At 42.2% G+C, this 21,921-nt stretch overlaps 1 protein-coding gene across 1 annotated transcript; it reads right to left on the reverse strand.

The window, feature by feature from the left end:
- Positions 1 to 2,202: 2,202 nt before the first annotated feature.
- Positions 2,203 to 18,435, reverse strand: cyc1 (cytochrome c-1). Its single transcript, XM_014131675.2, has 7 exons — positions 18,187 to 18,435; positions 10,244 to 10,434; positions 9,877 to 10,003; positions 9,495 to 9,652; positions 8,267 to 8,427; positions 3,214 to 3,314; positions 2,203 to 2,692 (listed from the first exon to the last, which is right to left on the reverse strand). The coding sequence occupies exons 1-7, from the start codon at positions 18,265 to 18,267 to the stop codon at positions 2,588 to 2,590; spliced, it is 924 nt and encodes a 307-aa protein (XP_013987150.1). The 5' UTR covers positions 18,268 to 18,435; the 3' UTR covers positions 2,203 to 2,587.
- Between the last annotated feature and the right edge of the window lie 3,486 nt (positions 18,436 to 21,921).

Consider the following 21,921-nt stretch of genomic DNA (forward strand, 5'->3'; position numbering starts at 1 on the left):
AAAGGGGAAAAGTTTTTTTCCTTATGTTTAAAATGTTTATTTTCCAGGACGTTGAAAATACATATTTTCCGACGTTGAAAAATATGTATTTTCCTGATGTTGAAATCAGGTTCATTTTCAGTTCTGAATTAAAGTTGAAAATAAGTAATTTATAGACGTTTATGTTTGGGCCAAATCAAGTCTGGTCCAGACCGGACAACGTCTGAACCATACATAAACGTCTATGATTGGTTCAGATTTGGTGCGGACCGTACCAAAAATCTGTCATTGGACGTTGAAATCAAGGCCTGTCTGGGCTGCACCAAATTTGAACCGTCCATGTTTTAGGCCCACCGTTTGTAAAACAGGCCATTGCATTGGCTTTATTAATCCTGATTCCTGTGACTATTTAAACTCTGAATATCAGCTACCCAACTTTATCAAGAGTTATCGCGAGCCTATTTGCAATGTGTTTACACAGCGGAAAATGCAGAAGTATTTTATTTTTTGCTATGATCAGCTTGTCAAAAATGTACAGATACAAACTTGAAACCACTGATCATGTCAATAGGGTGAAACTCCTGGACATCATTTGTGATTGTCAATTCCATACTGTCCATTTTACTTTGACCTGTCCAGTTTTTAGGATTTGTTGTTTGTTAACATGTCAGCGCATTGTTTATTTGAGCGCCAATTAGGTTAGGCTATTTGATCGGAGAAACCTGCATGATGTAAAAAGTGTAGGTCCTCATTACGTTGTCATACATTTTATGTCCAGCCTGTAGGCTACAGAAAAATCCACATACTATTTCTACCATATACTATGTCTGATACATGATTTATGTTCGTTTTTTGGGGGGACAGAACGTTGGTGGAGCGCTGGGAATGGACAAGCAAAATATTTTGTGCCTTTGACAAAAGTGGGCAGCGCTTACCTAAAAAGTACATATGCTACTGGTTGAGAGAAATAGTTTTTGGGCAGAATTATGTGAGGTTTTATGTGGTGGTGGTGCGTCTTGGTCAATTTAGCTCAGAAAAGGCTGCCCTCATCAATCTGCCGCCTAATAATGAGCAGGCTGGCACAGTGTTGCCAACTAATTTTCAGGGTAAGATGTTAGCGGCAGGTTGATTTGTTGCTAAAAGTTGCTAAATAACGCTGTGATGTCATTGCGCGATAGCGTAAAACTGCGTCATTACGTATAATACACAATCACGTTACTCAAATTGACTGGCCAGCTCTGCGAAAAATATGATTTGACATTTGTTCAGGTACAGACTCCCACTCTTTTCTGTACTTCTGGCTGTACAATTTAGATCGACACATGTTGATTGATGTAAGTTCTGTTCAAGGCATTCGTGACCAACTACATTCATTGGGTTTGGCTCGTTGAACCCGTACTACTGCTGCTGCATCAACCAACAATGATTTGCAATTGGTTGAAATTGCTGCTGGCCTGTGCACGAGCTAAGCGCCTGCTGCTGAAGTCACTCACAATGCACTTTTGCAGCCAGGCATGTGTGTTGTGACTGAGTGTGACAGAGAAATAGTTTGTGTCATTTAGAGGGAAAATGCTTGCAATAACAATTCTGATCTTTCAGCGAGCTGACGTTTAGAATACAATCTGACAGAGTAGATGTTTTACTGAGTTGACAAATTACATTTTTATCCATTCAAGGAGTACACAAAGTAGCAATTTAGCTTTTCCTAAATTGCTTCAACTCTAAAAACCTTATTAAAATAAACATTTGAACCAAAATGCATATCCTATCTCAGGCAGCTGGAGTTGACAGTATATGGTTGTGATCATGGTGATTTCAAAATAAGCCATGCTCATTCATGATTAATTTAGGATTTTAGACAAAAGTCAGGGCTATTGCAAGAAACGACATTAGATCATTTTTTGCAGTTAATATTAATTGCCAGTTTTTAGAATTTAAGAGTTTGAAATGAGGATCTTTTGCTCTGGACAAGGGCAATTGTAAATGAATATTTAAACAATTCCAAAAGCAAAACTTTCCCCTTATAAAATTCACCTTAATCTAAAAATTAAGCTCAAATAATGCAACATTTTTCAACTATAAAAATAAAAGTTTCCTTGCTGGACAAGTATTATCCAGACTTTCAAGAATCCCTATAAATTAAGTGTGTAGGAAGTGTATGAACCACATCAAGACGAGACATTTGTGACGTAGGTGCATTGCAGAACATGGTCACAGGTAGCATCGAGTTATAACATGGTTTATTCGGTACACCAGTGTTTATTCAATATTTACACAACAAAGTGTAGAGAACCCATGATGTAACAGATTCACAACAGCACAAGGTTGCAGGACTTGAGTCCCCTCAAAGAACAGGTTAACCATTAGACAACAACCTGGACACGTTTCTTTCGATAATTTATTTTGTACAGTTAAACAGTATAGAGGTTGTGTTTACATCCTTTCCCGTTGGCAGAAAATAACTCATTGAGAGGACACCCAGAAAGTGAATTAGGGAAACCATATCATAAATGCATGTGTTTTTCTAAAAAGGACAATCGCAAATCAGAGGGGTCAGAATTTGAGCCGAGAAGCAACATGGGCAGTCAGAATGCAGCTATCTAGGTCTTTACTTTGGGGGTCTGTAAGCGATCTTCCTGCTCTTCAGCACCGACCACCTGTGCCTCTTCATGTAATAGACTAGGGGGATCAAGATGGCAGAGCCCATGAGCAGCTGGGGGAAGAAATTGTTTGAGTGAGATGGGGTCAATGTTAACTGTGATGAGAGTAATGTAGAAAGGGAGCAATTTGGAAGCAAGGGCCAAAAAGACAAATCCAAAACAGGGGATGACTTAGTGACTCCTTTCAAACATCTTATTTTATGTTTTAAAACATGACAAGTAGTGGTGCCATACATATGAAATTGAATGTAATGAATATCATTTTAAAAGACTTGAGGGATCCAAGCAATGCCCCCACATAGACCTACCAATTTTTTAGACTACAAAGGTAGTGTCAAACAATGGAAAGGAATGTCCTAAATCAGGGATGTATTCACTAGAAACCAACCAAAGAAAATCCAAAATAGAGGGACTACCTGCATTTGTACCCCCCCCCAAAAAAGAATGTTTTTCATTGTTAAACACTTTCTATTGAAAAACAGTTTGCACTATTGAATACACCCTATGTTGCAAATACATTTCGGATTACAACTATTTCTATTACGGCAGTGCTAGCGCCTCCCTGCCAGCTTACCTTCAGGCCCATGCGTTTGCGCTGGTCGTGCTCAGGCTCGGCCGCCCACCGGAGGAAGGTGCACACGTCCTTGGCCACCTGGCTCATGGTGGCTGGGGTTCCTGTCAACACATGAAAATGGAAGGTTTTACTTGCAATGACTGACATGTGATCGTCTTCTCTACTTTAGTTGAACGCACTGACTAAGTTGCTCTGGATAAGAGCGTCTGCTTAATGACAAAAATGCAAGATGTAGACTACACTGAACAAAAATATAAATGCAACATATGTTTCATGAGCCAAAATAAAAGATCCTAGAATTGTTCCATACGCACTAGAGGTCGACCGACTAATCGGAATGGCCGATTAATTAGGGCCGATTTCAAGTTTTCATAACAATCGGTAATCGTCATTTTTGGACACCGATTATGGCTGATTACATTGCACTCCATGAGGAGACTGTGTGGCAGGCTGACTACTTGTTATGCGAGTGCAGCAAGGAGCCAAGATAAGGTGCTAGCTAGCATTAAACTTATCTTATAAAAAAACTATCTTAACATAATCACTAAACTAGTAATATCAACCATGTGTAGTTATCTAGCTTGTCCTGCGTTGCATATAATCGATGCGGTGCCTGTTAATTTATCATTGAATCACAGCCTACATTGCCAAATAGGTGATTTAACAAGCGCAATCGCGAAAAAAGCACTGTCGTTGCACCAATGTGTACCTAACCATAAACATCAATGTCTTTCTTAAAATCCATACACAAGTATATATTTTTAAACCTGCATATTTAGTTAATATTGCCTGCTAACATTAATTTCTTTTAACTAGGGAAATTGTGTCACTTCTCTTGTGTTCTGTGCAACAGAGTCAGGGTATATGCAGCAGTTTGGGCCGCCTGGCTCGTTGCGAACTGTCTGAAGACTATTTCTTCCTAACAAAGACAGCCGACTTCGCCAAATGGGGGATGATTTAACAAAAGTGCATTTGCGAAAAAGCACAATCGTTGCACGAATGTACCTAACCATAAACATCAATGCCTTTCTTAAAATCAATACACAGAAGTATATATTTTTTTAAACCTGCATATTTAGTTAAATGAAATTCATGTTAGTAGGCAATATTAACTAGGGAAATTGTGTCACTTCTCTTGCGTTCATTGCACGCAGTCAGGGTATATGCAACAGTGGGGCTCGTTGCGAACTAATTTGCCAGAATTTTACATAATTATGACATAACATCGAAGGTTGTGCAATGTAACAGCAATATTTAGACTTATGGATGCCACCCGTTAGATAAAATACGGAACGGTTCCGTATTACACTGAAAGAATAAACGTTTTTTTTTCTTCGAAATGATAGGTCATTAATATGGTAAAATGAACTAAGGCTTGTATTTCTGTGTGTTATTATACACTGCTCAAAAAAATAAAGGGAACACTTAAACAACACAATGTAACTCCAAGTCAATCACACTTCTGTAAAATCAAACTGTCCACTTAGGAAGCAACACTGATTGACAATAAATTTCACATGCTGTTATGCAAATGGAATAGACAACAGGTGGAAATTATAGGCAATTAGCAAGACACCCCCAATAAAGGACTGGTTCTGCAGGTGGGGACCACAGACCACTTCTCAGTTCCTATGCTTCCTGGCTGATGTTTTGGTCACTTTTGAATGCTGGCGGTGCTTTCACTCTAGTGGTAGCATGAGACGGAGTCTACAACCCACACAAGTGGCTCAGGTAGTGCAGCTCATCCAGGATGGCACATCAATGCGAGCTGTGGCAAGAAGGTTTGCTGTGTCTGTCAGCGTAGTGTCCAGAGCATGGAGGCGCTACCAGGAGACAGGCCAGTACATCAGGAGACGTGGAGGAGGCCGTAGGAGGGCAACAACCCAGCAGCAGGACCGCTACCTCCGCCTTTGTGCAAGGAGGAGCAGGAGGAGCACTGCCAGAGCCCTGCAAAATGACCTCCAGCAGGCCACAAATGTGCATGTGTCTGCTCAAATGGTCAGAAACAGACTCCATGAGGGTGGTATGAGGGCCCGACGTCCACAGGTGGGGGTTGTGCTTACAGCCCAACACCGTGCAGGACGTTTGGCATTTGCCAGAGAACACCAAGATTGGCAAATTCGCCACTGGCGCCCTGTGCTCTTCACAGATGAAAGCAGGTTCACACTGAGCACGTGACAGAGTCTGGAGACGCCGTGGAGAACGTTCTACTGCCTGCAACATCCTCCAGCATGACCGGTTTGGCGGTGGGTCAGTCATGGTGTGGGGTGGCATTTCTTTGGGGGGCCGCACAGCCCTCCATGTGCTCGCCAGAGGTAGCCTGACTGCCATTAGGTACCGAGATGAGATCCTCAGACCCCTTGTGAGACCATATGCTGGTGCGGTTGGCCCTGGGTTCCTCCTAATGCAAGACAATGCTAGACCTCATGTGGCTGGAGTGTGTCAGCAGTTCCTGCAAGAGGAAAGCATTGATGCTATGGACTGGCCCGCCCGTTCCCCAGACCTGAATCCAATTGAGCACATCTGGGACATCATGTCTCGCTCCATCCAACGCCACATTGCACCACAGACTGTCCAGGAGTTGGCAGATGCTTTAGTCCAGGTCTAGGAGGAGATCCCTCAGGAGACCATCCTCCACCTCAACAGGAGCATGCCCAGGCATTGTAGGGAGGTCATACAGGCACGTGGAGGCCACACACACACTACTGAGCCTCATTTTGACTTGTTTTAAAGGACATTACATCAAAGTTGGATCAGCCTGTAGTGTGGTTTTCCACTTTAATTTTGAGTGTGACTCCAATTCCAGACCTCCATGGGTTGATAAATTGGATTTCCATTGATTATTTTTGTGTGATTCTGTTGTCAGCACATTGAACTATGTAAAGAAAAAAGTATTTAATAAGATTATTTCATTCATTCAGATCTAGGATGTGTTGTTTAAGTGTTCCCTTTATTTTTTTGAGCAGTATATTATAATTAAGTCTATGATTTGATAGAGCAGTCTGACTGAGCGGTGGTAGGGAGCAACAGGCTCGTAAGCATTCAAACAGCACTTTCCTGCATTTGCCAGCAGCTCTTCACAATGCTTCAAGCATTGCGCTGTTTATGACTTCAAGCCTATCAACTCCCGAGATTAGGCTGGCAATACTGAAGTACCCATTAGAACATCCAATAGTTAAAGGAAATGAAATACAAATGGTAGAGAAATAGTCCTATAATAACTACAACCTAAAACTTCTTACCTGGGAATATTGAAGACTCATGTTAAAAGGAACCACCAGCTTTCATATGTTCTCATGTTCTGAACAAGGAACTTAAACGTTAGCTTTTTTACATGGCACATATTGCACTTTTACTTTCTTCTCCAACACTTTGTTTTTGCATTATTTAAGCCAAATTGAATGTTTCATTATTTATTTGAGACTAAATGTATTTTATTGATGTATTATATTAAGTTAAAATAAGTGTTCATTGTTCAGTATTGTTGTAATTGTCATTATTACAAATATATCTAATAATCGTCCCGATGAATCGGTATCAGCTTTTTTTTGTGGGTCCTCCAATAATCGGTATTGGCGTTGAAAAATCATAATCGGTTGACCTCGAATACGCACAAAAAAAACATCAAATTCTGCGCACAAATTTGTTTACATCCCAGTTAGTGAGCATTTCTCCTTTGCCAATCCATCCACCTGACAGATGTGGCATATTATGAAGCTGATCAAACGGCATGATCATTGCACCTTGTGCTGGGGATAATAAAAGGCCACTAAAAATGTGCAGGTTTGTCACAACACAATGCCAGTTGTCTCAAGTTGAGGGAGTGTACAATTGGCATGCTGACTGATGGAATGTCCACCAGAGCTGTTGCCAGAGAATGTAATGTTAATTTCTCTACCATATGCTGCCTCCAATGTCGTTTTAGAGAATTTGGTAGTACGTCCAACTGGCTTCACAACCGCAGACCACATGTATGGCGTTGTGTGGGCGAGTGGTTTGCTGATGTCAAAGTTGTGAACAGAGTGGCCCATGGCGGTGGGGTTATAGTAGCGGCAGGCATAAGCTACGGACAATGAACACAATCGCATTTTATTGAAGGCAATTTGAATGCACAGAGATATCGTGACAAGACCCTGAGGCCCATTGTTGTGCCATTCATCCACCGCAATCACCTAATTTTTCAGCATGATAACGCACGGCCCCATGTCGCAAGGAACCTGTACACAATTCCTGGAAGCTAAAATGTCCCAGTGCTTCAATGGCCTGCATACTCACCAGGCATGTCACCCATTGACCCAGTTTCGGATGCTCTGGATCAGTGTGTACGACAGCGTGTTCCAGTTCCCACCAATATCCAGAAACTTCGCACAGCCATTGAAGAGTGTGACAACATTCCACAATCAACAGCCTGATAAACTCTATGCGAATAAGATGTCGCGCTGCATGAGGCAAATGGTGGACAACCCAGATACTGAACCATGCCCCTACTTAAAAAAAAAAAAAAGCCATCTTTTACCAATAGATGGATATCTGTATTTCCAGTCATTTCAAATCCATAGATTAGGGCCTAATGAATTTAATAAAATGTACTGATTTCCTTATATGAAGTGTAAATCAGTAAAATCTTTGAATTGCATTTATTTTTGTTCAGTATATATCCAATATCGAATAATTTTATTTAACCAGGTAAGTAAGTTCAGAACAAATTCTTATTTACAATGGCGGCCTACCCCGGCCTAACCTGGATGACACTGGGCCAATTGTGCGCTGCCCTATAGGATTCCCAATCACGGTCGTTTGTGATACAGCCTGGAATCGAACCAGTGCCTTAGACCGCTGCGCCACTCTGGAGTCCTTAGTCTATTAATCTATAGACACCAGAACCTAGACATTCAGTCTGTCATGTCAAGGGTCAAAATGGAGTCTTGCGAGCAATGCAAAAATAAAATAATAAATACATTTAAAAAAAAAAAAAAGCACTTTCTGAATTGATTTATATTATTCATTATATTATTTCAAGTTAGTGATCCCTAGCAGAGGGAATCCTACTGACCGTCCTCAAACTCCAGGACCTCATTGTAGATGGGGGGAGCCATGCCGATGGCCTGGCCAGGGAAGTAGGGGTTGTAGTAGAGGCCCTCTCTCACCTCCACTCCAGCAGGGGGCTCACAGTAGCCTGTCAGCAGGGAGAACACATAGTCTTCACCTCCATGTCTGGAACAATGGAGAAAAAAAACAACTTAGGACATAGCACTTGCAAGCTAAGGTAAAATATCATGGTAATAGCAGTGGAGTGTCTTGTTGTGGATTTACAAAAGTATTATCCTGCTTTATAGACACTTAAACATTTTTGGTGAAGAAAAGGTTACAATATATTCTACCTTGAATCTAACGTTTCGTTTACTGTTGATATTCCCAAATCACCAGATACTCTGGAGCACGGGTCTCCAACAGGTCAATCGTAAGCCAAACAATTCTGAAAATACATACATTTTCCACATGTTCCACCGCAAACTGTCATAAACAAATGGTACAAGTATCAGACACCGCAAGCTCCCATCTAATCCACGTACCATTGACATTATCCCAACTCTGGTTAGCCACTATTGGCTTGAAAAGCCAAACCTAACACTATCTGCCAATTAATTTCCAGCAATATTGCCCGCCTGTGTGGCAAGTACATTTGTCTATCACTCCGTGTGTAGCCAGTTGATGTGATAAACATCTTGTAGGTTGACAGATACTTTCCCAAAAACCTTATCAATTCAAATGTTAACTGCAACGTAGGCTTACCAGGCAGAAGTATATCATTAGTAAGTATATAATTTGTATCTATTTGTTATTTCTAAACTTTGCCATGAAATGAGCAGCAGCAGTACGGAACCATCACTAGACCGGCACATTCCTCACGCGCTAGATGTGCAATTTAAGGGGAATTACAGTCAAATCAAAATCTTTATTTTTTTTAAGGTCTGGAAGAAAACAAGTATTCTGATGTCATTTAAGCATTGACATGTACTCAGAACATCCAATATTGTTTCTCTATGAACAATTGTATTGTTGAGTGATTTTATTAGTATTATTATTATTTTACCAGGTATATTGACAGAAAAGTGTCAAAGAGAAAGTAGTGCACTAAGGACCCAGGGAAGGAGAGAAGAACGTGCCTATTAGAAAGCTACAAAAAAAAAATGTGTAGCTCATGACAGGTTAATTCTTTTTTGTTGCTCTCCTGCTAGAAAAGGTTGGAGAACATTGCTCTGGAGTGAGCAACACAGTACCTGGCATTGACAATGTAGCTGAGATCTGGGGGCAAGGCTCCCCCGTTTGCCACACGGGCAGCTTCTGGGTTTGGGTATGGCTTGGGGAAGTAGTCTGAGAGCTTTCCTGGACGGGTGAACATCTCTCCTGACTCGTCAGGGCCATCCACCACCTCAATCTGAGCAGAGAACAGACAGTGGTCAGTGACATGGAAAAGGACCAAGATGTCCCTAGAAACTGATAGGTCAGCGTTTCATTTTTCACTCATAATGGTTAAAGTTAGGATTTGGAAAAGCTGAACCTAGAACTGTGCCCAAGGACACGTTCTAGTCAGTGACTGACAGTCATCTATCTATAAGGCCATGACCTTGTTTAATCTAATGGCTAAGGACAAACCCTTACCTCCTCAGCCAAAACCTTCACTTCGGCCTCTGTGTGCGACACTCCCACCAAGTTACGGAAGGCCAGGTACTCCATGCTGTGACACGCTGAACACACTTGCTTGTACACCTGATATCCACGGCGAATGCTGCAATATAAAGAAAAACAGACATTACATCCAGTCCTCCTTTTCAGGTAAATATGATCTAGCATGTAATAAGATTCCTTGAGAAAAATTATATTTCCTTAAAATTCTAAATGTCTCAAATCAAATTTCCTATTGCTAGTACTGGAAAAAGCCTTGGCGATAACATATGATGTAACATGCAATTACACAAGATATGTTAAAGTAATTGTATGGCCTTCATGGTTAGGAGTTAGCTAGTACCTGGCGTGGTCGAGGGCTGACAGCATGCCGCTGTGGGTCCAGGGGTAGTTGGGGGGATGAAGCTCCAGGTCTGAAGCCTTAACCGACTGCTGCAGCATCAGAGCCAGTCCGGCCCCTCCAGTTGTCAACACACCCAATGTTGTCAGGGCCACCTTCTTTGACCTGGGTAGACTGGCAAACGACATGTTGGCCTGTTGAGGAAGAGAGTTGACATAGAATGAATGTAGCTAGCTACTGACATTTGTCATCCATTTGCTCATTTGAGGTATTCGTCGCCATAATTTTTGCCGTAGCCAAAATAACCGTAATATTGTGGTCAATCTTTGTTGGTTCATGAGATCACTGAATGTGTCCCATGGCAAGGCAAAGGCATACAACTAAGCACTTATGAAACTGCCCTTCTATCCTGGGTTTCACAACAGATACCAAAGGAGTCAGCCTTCTAGCATCACAAGAGGACTGGGGTAGGCAAACAGCAACATGGATAGCATAGCTAGTGATTAATGAAGTTGCATGAAGTCGGTATGATATCAATTTGCTATTCTGGCTGGCAACAAATACCTTTCACAAGGATAAGGATAACCACACACGAAACACCGAGAAACAAGCTCACGTAGTTATGAGGACGTTTCCCAGTTTGCAGCCTCATAACATACCGACTAACGTTAGCAAGTCTCGAATCAATTTTTTTCAAACTGGCTATCTAGCTACTGAACAACATTAGCTATGTATAATTCAAACTACCTCTGCTCTGGCTCGGTTACCATCTCAATGCTGGCTACCTGGGTCTTCCTTTCTAGCAAGCTTGCTAGGTAACTAATACTATAGTGTAGGGATGTAACGATTCACATCGGTCCCTGATTCAAATGTAATAGATACAAGTGCATCAGTCAGCAGACCCCAAACCGATCCAAACGTAGCATGCATTGGTCAGAAAAATCAATTCAAACGTTACAAATCGCCAGTTCACCCCAAAAAACTTTGCTCATATTATAATATTTCTACCTCACGAAAATACCTAATATTTTGTGACAACTGATGCTTTCTCTCCTTCAGTGTCGAACTGCATGTAACTGTGTTGAGTCATTGATCTAAAAGTCATTTTGGATGCCGATCAACCACAGGCAACATCAGTAGCCTGGTCAAACGGCGCACTGACCAACGCGAGGTAGACGGCCTGTTCCTGATTTTGTACATCTACGTGGCACCTTCAGCATTCAAACCCTAAAAAGGCTTGTGTGATATTAAGCTTTAGTTGATTGACAACCCATGTACTAATCCCATTTCGTACAAATTTGCGCAACCCCTGCATTCAAAACGAGGCTGCAATAAAAACGAATGGGACTGTAGAGACTGTGTTAGCATCAAAATCTGCAGCGTGAACTACGTTTATATTCAAGTGTTGATTGACATGGTAATGGCCCGATAATATTGGAGAAAAGTTGAAAAAAACAGACCCTTTGGCAGACTTTTCTTAGCGGATGTACAATCATTGCGAATTGAATTATGGGGCGTTTCAAGCTCCAAAGTGAGCATAATTGTACACTCGCAAACTTGATCAAAAACGAGGGCTGAGGGGCTTACATTGCGAACTTCTCGTTTGGACCGACGTCCAAGATGGTGACGGGATTCCCCCAAGGGCATAAGGCAAGGGTAAGTGGACGAGGGTGTCTTGAGTTTGAAACGCAGCACTAGTAAATTGTACTGAATGCATTCATTTTTTTGCGTCATCACTGCAAGCCATCATGACTCAAAAGCCGCCGTTTACTTCTCAAAATCAAACCTAATTTTATTGGTCACATACGTGGTTAGCAGATGTTATTGCCAGTGTAGTGAAATGCTTGTGCTTCTAGTTCCGACAGTGCAGCAATATCTAACATGTAATCTAACAATTCCACAATTACCTAATACACACACCTAAGTAAAGGAATGGAATAAGAATGTATACATAAATATATGGATGAGCAGTGGCAGAGCGGCATAGGCAAGATGCAATAGATGGTATAAAATACAATATATACATATGAGATGAGTAATGAAAGACATGTAAACATTAAAGTGACTAGTGATCCATTTATTAAAGTGGCCAATGATTTCAAGTCTGTATGTAGGCAGCAGCCACTCTGTGTTAGTGATCGCCGTTTAACAGTCCGATGGTCTTGAGATTGAAAAACAGCTTCTGTGTCTCGGTTCCAGCTTTGATGCACCTGTACTGACCTCGCCTTCTGGATGGTAGCGGGGTGAACAGGCAGTGGCTTGGGTGGTTGTTGTCCTTTATGATCTTTTTGGCCTTCCTGTGACATCGGGTGCTGTAGGTGTCCTGGAGGGCAGGTAGTTTGCCCTCGGTGATACGTTGTGCAGACCACACCACCCTCTGGAGAGCCTTGCGGTTGTGCGCAGTACAGTTGCCATACCAGGCGGTGATACAGCCCGACAGGGTGCTCTCAATTGTGCATCTGCAAAAGTTTGAGGGTTTTAGGCGGCAAATTGAAGTGGGTCTAGGCTGACATGTACGGTGGAGGTAATATGATCCTTGACTAGCCTCTCAAAGCACTTCATGATGACAGAAGTGAGCACTACGGGGCGATAGTCGCCTTTGCCTCCTTGGGTACAGGAACAATGGTGGCCATCTTGAAGCATGTGGGGACAGCAGACTGGGATAGGGAGAAATTGAATATGTCCGTAAACACACCAGCTAGCTGGTCTGCGCATGCTCTGAGAACGCGGCTAGGGATGCTGTCTGGGCCAGCAGCCTTGCAAGGGTTAACATGTTTAAATGTCTTACGTCGGCTACAGTGCAGGAGAGCCCACAGTCCTTGGTAGCGGGCCGCGTCGGTGGCACTATCCTCAAAGCGGGCAAAGAAGGTGTTTAGTTTGTCTGGTAGCAAGACGGTGTCCGTGACGTGGCTGGTTTTCTTTTTGTAGTCTGATTGTCTGTAGACCCTGCAACATGTCTCGTGTCGGAGCCGTTGAATTGTGACTCCACTGTCTCTGTACTGACATTTCTCTTGTTTGCCTTGCAGAGGGAATAGCTACACTGTTTGTATTTGGCCATAATTCCAGTCACCATGTCATGGTTAAATACGGTGGTTCACACTTTCAGTTTTGCGCGAATGCCGCCATCTATCCATGGTTTCTGGTTAGGGTAGGTTTTAATAGTCACAGTGGGTACAACATCTCCCATGCACTTCCTTATAAACTCACTTACTGAATCAGCGTATACGTCGATATTATTCTCTGAGGCTACCCGGAACATGTTCCAGTCCGCGTGATCAAAACAATCTTGAAGCGTGGATTCCGATTGGTCAGACCAGCATTGAATAGTTCTTAACATGGGTACATCCTGTTTGAGTTTCTGACTATAGGAAGGGAGGTGCAAAATGTTGTCGTTGTCAGTTTTACCAAAAGGAGGGCGGGCCTTGTATGCATTGCAGACGTTAAAGTAGCAGTGATCCAGAGTTTTGCCACCACGAGTACTACAGTCAATATGCTGATAGAATTTAAGTAGCCTTGTTCTCAAATTTGCTTTGTTAAAATCCCCAGCTACAATAAATGCAGCCTCAGGATATATGGTTTCCAGTTTTCATAAAATCCAGTGAAGTTCCTTGAGGGCCATCGTGGTATAGGCTTGAGGGGGATATACACGGCTGTGACAATAACCGAGGAGAATTCCCTTGGGAGATAATACGGTCGGCATTTGATTGTGAATTCTAGGTCAAGTGAACAAAAGGACTTGAGTTCCTGTATGTTGTTACAATTACACCATGAATCATTAATCATGAAACATACAACCCCGCCCTTCTTCCCAGAGAGATGTTTATTCCTTTCGGCGTGACGTACAAAGAATCCAGGTGGCTGTATCGACTGACAGCATATCCCGAGAGAAACATGTTTCCATGAAAAAGATTGTTACAATCCCTGATGTCTCTCTGGAAAGCAACCCTTGCCCTAATTTCGTCTACCTTGTTATCTAGTCTGGACATTAGGGAGTAATATACTTGGAAGCGGTGGGTGGTGTGCGCACCTCCGAAGTCTGACCAGAAGACCGGAGATAACGTTAGCCCCGCCCTAAAAACCAGATTCAAATTCAACACAAACCTTCAAATAGGTATGTAATGACACATTATATAAACTCTTTATAGTGTTTTATTTACATTTTAGTGGTGATAAGTTAGACAGATCAGGTGAAAAAAGCAGTTTGCACACAAAGCTTATCTCCCCCTTTCCCTATCACGCAGTAGGTGTCGCTTCCCCACCTGCCATTTTTAAAAAGACCCGACAGAGCTCATTGCCTTCTTCAATCATGCAGACGGCAACGTGAAGGTCTCGTCATTGATTTTGCTGGAAAGGGAAGAAATTCAGCTTTACAATGGTATTCATATTAGTTAACCTAAAAGTATTGTTTTTTGGGTGCTAAAATAAGGTAAATTGTAGCGCAATGTACAAAAGAGCGTTAGCTACCGTAATTTCCGGACTATTAAGCGCACCTGAATATAAACCGCACCCACTGAATTTAATTTTTAATTTTTTTTGGAACATAAATAAGCCGCACATGTCTATAAGCCGCAGGTGCCTACCGGTACATTGAAACAAATGAACTTTACACAGGCTTTAACGAAACACGACTTGTAACAAAAATAAATAGGCTTTAACGAAGCACGGCTTGTAACAAAAAATAAAAAATTTGCAGTAAACAGTAGCCTACCAAGGAAGTCATTGGTCACCATCTTCCTCCTCCTGTGCACTGAAACCACTGAAGTCATCTCCTTCTGTGTCAGAGTTGAATAGCCTCAGAATTGCTTCATCCGATATTGGATCGTTTTCATTGTCGCTCTCGTCACTTTCATACGGAGGCAAACCCTTGTGTCCTCCTCCCAGAGTGCTAAGAACCTTGGCGTGATCCTGGACAACACCCTATCGTTCTCCACTAACATCAAGGCGGTGACCCGATCCTGTAGGTTCATGCTCTACAACATTCGCAGAGTACGACCCTGCCTCACACAGGAAGCGGCGCAGGTCCTAATCCAGGCACTTGTCATCTCCCGTCTGGATTACTGCAACTCGCTGTTGGCTGGGCTCCCTGCCTGTGCCATTAAACCCCTACAACTCATCCAGAACGCCGCAGCCCGTCTGGTGTTCAACCTTCCCAAGTTCTCTCACGTCACCCCGCTCCTCCGCTCTCTCCACTGGCTTCCAGTTGAAGCTCGCATCCGCTACAAGACCATGGTGATTGCCTACGGAGCTGTGAAGGGAACGGCACCTCCATACCTTCAGGCTCTGATCAGGCCCTACACCCAAACAAGGGCACTGCGTTCATCCACCACTGGCCTGCTGGCCCCCCTACCTCTGAGGAAGCACAGTTCCCGCTCAGCCCAGTCAAAACTGTTCGCTGCTCTGGCACCCCAATGGTGGAACAAGCTCCCTCACGACGCCAGGACAGCGGAGTCAATCACCACCTTCCGGAGACACCTGAAAACCCACCTCTTTAAGGAATACCTAGGATAGGATAAAGTAATCCTTCTAACCCCCCCTTAAAAAGATTTAGATGCACTATTGTAAAGTGGTTGTTCCACTGGATATCATAAGGTGAATGCACCATTTTGTAAGTCGCTCTGGATAAGAGCGTCTGCTAAATGACTTAAATGTAATGTAAATGTAAATCCCCCGCTGAGCCCTCTTCAACTGAGCCCTTTCGAAACCCGTTGATGATAGTGGATTTTTTGACAATGCTCCACGCTGTCAGGACCCACAAATTTGAAAGCGGGAAAAATCTATATATTAGCCGCGTCATTGTTTAAGCCGCGAAGTTCAAAGCGTGGGAAAAAAGTTGCGGCTTATAGTCCGGAATTTACGGTAACTATAATTTGCTATGTTATTTTCATCTATGCCCTGTTAAATTGTGTTTTACCAGAATGAAAGTAAGCTAGTGCTACCGGAGACAAATCTGGCTATGCATGCTGCACGGAGCATACAATAAGATTTTTATTTTAATTGTTCAGTTTCACCATCAGTAATAGTTTTGGTAGTTTTGCTTTAAACAATCAGTGTATTTCATAATCAACAACTTTAGCATTTTAGCAATTTTTAAACTACTTAGCTTGTTAGCTAAACCTTCAAGTTAATCCTTAACCTAACTCCTAAACTTAACCCCTAGCCCAGCTAACGTTAGCCACCTAGCTAGAATTCATAGTAATTGTAATTTGTAACATATCATACAAAATGAGTGATGGACATTCACAAATTAATTCATACCCGTGCTTGACCTGGACTGAAATAGTACTGTTTATATTTAGGTGCAGGACTTCCACAATGCTTTTGAGCTAATATTCAATAAGAGGAACAGGAGATCAAGCAGTAGAACGTGTGGTGCCGGTGTTGTGCCGACCCCCCCCTCACGTGAACGCGCACGCACTCAATTCTTCGTTGCTGCGACTTGCTTGCTAGTTCAGATTTCTGATCACGTTAGGCTGCGTTTCATTTTATATGTCAGTTTGATCGCAGGGGAGGCACTAGTAATGTCTGCAGTTTTCAGTTTGGCTATTTGTTCAAGTGTATTAGTCCATAAATAAATCCCCCTTAAAAAAAATAAAATGAAACGCAGCCTAACGTGATCAGAAATCTCAACTAGCAAGCAAGTCGCAGCAATGAAGAATTGAGTGTGTGCGCGTTCACGCGAAGAGTGGGGGGTTCTGGCAGGGGGGGAGCTTTTCCGCACAACACCGGTAACGTAAACTCACCCCATTACGTACAACTGTGCGCAACCGCGACATTCAAACGAGGCTGCAAAGAAAACTAATGGGACTGTAGCGACTGTGTTGACTTAAAAATCTGGGGTGTGAACTACGTTTCTATTCAAGCGTTGATCGACATGGTAATGGCACTATAGTATTGGAGAAAAGTAAAAAAAAAAGTTTTTAAATGACCCTCCGTTACATCGTGATGTGTCATGCCATAACATACAGCACGCATAAAGCAACCATTTGTCTTACAATCTCTCTCCACCAGGTGTAGCACTTCTCTCATCATTTAAAAAAACAAGAAATGGACAGTGACTGGGTAAGGGGGATACATAGTCATTTTTTTGTCATCACTGCAAGCGATCATGACTCTCAAAAGCCACTGTTTACTTCTGAAGATCACTTTAGCACCGCCCTAAAAACCCGATTCAAATTCGACACAAACCTTCAAATAGGTATGTAATGACACATTATATAAACTCCTTTATAGTGTTTTATTTACATTTTAGAGGTGATAAGGTGATAAGTTGGACAGATCGAGTGAAAAAAAAAGCAGTTTCCACACACGACATCTCTCCTCACTATCACGCATTAGTGACGTAGCTCATTGCCTTCTTGAATCATGCAGAAACGGGCAGCGTGGAGGTCTCGTCATTGATTTTGTTAGAAAGGGGAGAAATTGTGCTTTACAATGGTATTGACATTACAATTGATCCGGTAGTATTACGTTTTTGGGCGCTAAAATAAGGTCAATTGTACAGACCAAGGCGATATACAAGAGTGAGTTAGTTTACGTTACTCAGCTCAGGTGAGCTCCCGTCCAAGTCAAGTACTGATACACACCATACTAAATGGATGTCTCGGATTTATGAACAGAGTAATACGAAATTCTGAGATCAGGTTGGTGATACCGGCATCGGCACACTGCTTTGATTTTAAAGTAAACTGCTTTTCGATTTCAACGCATGCTCCGGTATCAAACGTAACCACTATTATCAACCATCCATCACGTCAAATATAGCAACGTTCGTTCGCACATTGAGTTGCACTTTAACATGTAGCTATCTACCTCACACTGGGTAACGTAATCATTGCTCGAGTGACCTTGTCTGTGTTAGCTAGCTGCCCGGCTAGCTGTCAGGGTGGCTTTGAAAGTATTTTTTAGAAACGAACAAACTCCAAAACAGCATAAACATGTCATCATACCCGAGGAGCCTTGATCATTTTTGGCGTGCATAGTAAGGCTCGTCCAGTCCCCGATAGCACGACCACTCGTAGTGCCGCCATCTTCTTGTCTTCTGATGCCTCCAAAGACAGCGGAACGCGGCTGGATCCACTGCCCCTCCCCTTCCCTACAGAAAATTACACAAGACGTGTTTATACAACATTGCCTTGCTTTAAGTGTTTGACAGCCGATTTTGTGTCATATGTACCGACTATGTCTACATAATGATGTTTTATTGTTCGAACGAATGAAATATAGCGAATATCAGACGTTATTTGGAGTTTATTCATAAAAAGTTGGGAAGGCCATAATAAAAACGGCGACACCTATTGGTCGGGGGACTTTAAGATGACAAAACTATGTTTAACGGTTTAATTCTTTTTGAAATGATTGAAAGTCTTATTTGGTCATACAGCCAGAAGTTGCAAGAGATGGCAGCATTGGTTTGTAAGCTTGTAGATAGCAGTGTAGTGTGTTCGTGCAGCAGCTGTCCTCCAATAACCCTCTTTCCTGGAGAGTGCAGGGCCTACTTTCCCCTCCCAAAAAAATCTAACATGCAGCCCATGACTGTCATATTTGTAAATAAAAGGTATACTGGTATAATCATATGAAAAACATTTTTGGGCATGTTTCAAGCGTGCTTTAGGTGACATATTGGTTAGACCTGAATGGTGAGATAGACCAGTAGATGGAGTCAAAGCCCCATAAAACAATCTGTCTGGTAAAATGTTGTCAACAGTGTGCAAAAGAGGAATGATTTGTCATTCTGCTTTACAAGAGCTGTAATGTCCTTCCAGCAGTATCGGTGTGTGGGTAAAAACACTGGGGAAACCAAGCCCCCCCCCCCATATTACAACCTACACTGTGTGTGTTGTCATAATTGCGTTGTTTGCTGTTAATTCATATGATCTAAAGGCCGAGACAATAAGAAGACCGTGGCAGAATAAATTCAACCACACCTTTGTTTTATCACAAAACTAGATAGCAACCTCTGTCCAGTGATGTCCTTAAAGTATTTGATCCCCTGCTGATTTTGTACGTTTGCCCACTGACAAAGAAATGATCAGTCTATAATTTTAATGGTAGGTTTATTTCAACAGTGAGAGACAGAATAACAACAAAAAAATCCAGAAAAACACATGTCAAAAATGTTATAAAATGATTTGCAATTTAATGAGGGAAATAAGTATTTGACCCCTCTGCAAAACATGACTTAGTACTTGGTGGCATAAACCTTGTTGGCAATCACAGAGGTCAGACGTTTCTTGTAGTTGGCCACCGGGTTTGCACACATGTCAGGAGGGATTTTGTCCCACTCCTCTTTTCAGATCTTCTCCAAGTCATTAAGGTTTCGAGGCTGACATTTGGCAACTCGAACCTTCAGCTCCCTCCACAGATTTTCTATGGGATTAAGGTCTGGAGACTGGCTAGGCCACTCCAGGACCTTAAGGTGGTTCTTCTTGAGCCACTCCTTTGTTGCCTTGGCCGTGTGTTTTGGGTCATTGTCATGCTGGAATACCCATCCACGACCCATTTTCAATGCCCTGGCTGATGGAAGGAGGTTCTCACCCAAGATTTGATGGTACATGGCCTCGTCCATCATCCCTTTGATGTGGTGAAGTTGTCCTGTCCCCTTAGCAGAACAACACACCCAAAGCATAATGTTTCCACCTCCATGTTTGACGGTGGGGATGGTGTTCTTGGGGTCATAGGCCGCATTCCTCCTCCTCCAGACACGGCGAGTTGAGTTCATGCCAAAGAGCTCCATTTAGGTCTCATCTGACCACAACACTTTCACCCAGTTGTCCTCTGAATCATTCAAATGTTAATTGGCAAACTTCAGACGGGCATGTATATGTGCTTTCTTGTGCAGGGGGACCTTGTGGGCGCTGCAGGATTTCAGTCCTTCACGGCGTAGTGTGTTACCAATTGTTTTCTTGGTGACTATGGTCCCAGCTGCCTTGAGATCATTGACAAGATCCTCCCGTGTAGTTCTGGGCTGATTCCTCACCGTTCTTTGGATCATTACAACTCCACGAGGTGAGATCTTGCATGGAGCCCCAGGCCGAGGGAGATTGACAGTTCTTTTGTGTTTCTTCCATTTGCGAATAATAGCACCAACTGTTGTCACCTTCTCACCAAGCTGCTTGGCGATGGTCTTGTAGCCCATTCCAGCCTTGCGTAGGTCTACAATCTTGTCCCTGACATCCTTGGAGAGCTCTTTGGTCTTGGCCATGGTGGAGAGTTTGGAATCTGATTGATTGATTGCTTCTGTGGACAGGTGCCTTTTTATACAGGTAACAAACTGAGATTAGGAGCAGTCCCTGAGTGTGCTCCTAATCTCAGCTCGTTACCTGTATAAAAGACACCTGGGAGTCAGAAATCTTTCTGATTGAGAGGGGCTCAAATACTTATTTCCCTCATTAAAATGCAAATCAATTTATAACATTTTTGACATCCGTTTTTCTGGATTTTTTTTGTTGTTATTCTGTGTCTCACTGTTCAAATAAACCTACCATTAAAATTATAGACTGATCATTTCTTTGTCAGTGGGAAAACATAGAAAATCAGCAGGGGATCAAATACTTTTCCCCCTCACTGTAGTATACTGTTCTTGTCTGTAGGCATTGTATACAAGGTAGTGGACAAGGACCCTACTATTCTATTGTACTAGGTACTGATTCATAGATTTTTGTTTTATGTGTGTTCTTGTTTGATCATGTGATATATGCAATTATCCTACAAATAGAAGCCAGGTGTGTGTGCCAACGATTCACACTGATGATGGCCTGAGGCCGAAACATTTGTGGTTCTTTTTCACCTTTCATTTATGCACTGATTTATTTTTGGGGCACCATGATATTTTAATAAACATATTTATTTTACATTCAATTCAGTTTTTTTATGTTCAGGCAGGTGGATACACATTTGCTCGTGTTATGCTAGGTTAGATACACAGAGAGGAATGTACACAACACAACGACGAGAGAGAGGGACCGTTCATGAAAGTATGCCTTGTCGTCTTTGAAGAACTAGTACAATCATTTTGTCAGACAGCTCTGCAGCTAGCCTAGCTAAATAGGATGACAAAAGACAGAACAGTATAGGGAGTACAGAGATAACGTTGTTTGGCTGCTATTGTCTGAGCAGAGATGAGGACTTTAAGGAATTAAATAAAAAGTAAAGCCATCAAATAAAAACTAAGTAATATACACAACTGAAATATTGTATTATTTGATAGTCATTTCCTATTTTTCTATTGATGTCTACCCAATGTGGACCCGACAGAGACAATGGAATATTTTAATGTTCACTATTTTTGGCTTTGGAATTTCCATTAAAAAGCAAAACAATTATTTTAATTTTTACCTTTATTTAACTAGGCAAGTCAGTTAAGAACAAATTCTTATTTTCAATGACAGCCTATGAACAGTGGGTTAACTGCCTTGTTCAGGGGCAGAACACCAGATTTTTTACCTTGTCAGCTCGGGGATTCGATCTTGCAACCTTTCGGTTACTAATCCAACGCTCTAACCACTAGGCTACCTGTTATTTCATAATGCATTTAATGATTTTTTTTTTTTTTTTCCAAAACCTTGATTATTTCTTCCATAATCGAACCAAAACCAAACCGACCCAGAAAATAACTAATTTCTCAGCACTAGCACAGGGGCGGAAATGACGGGGGGGACACGACCCCCCCATCCTGGGAAAAA

This window comes from Salmo salar, chromosome ssa12 (assembly GCF_905237065.1).
Source record: "Salmo salar chromosome ssa12, Ssal_v3.1, whole genome shotgun sequence".
NCBI classification, from domain to species: domain Eukaryota; kingdom Metazoa; phylum Chordata; class Actinopteri; order Salmoniformes; family Salmonidae; genus Salmo; species Salmo salar.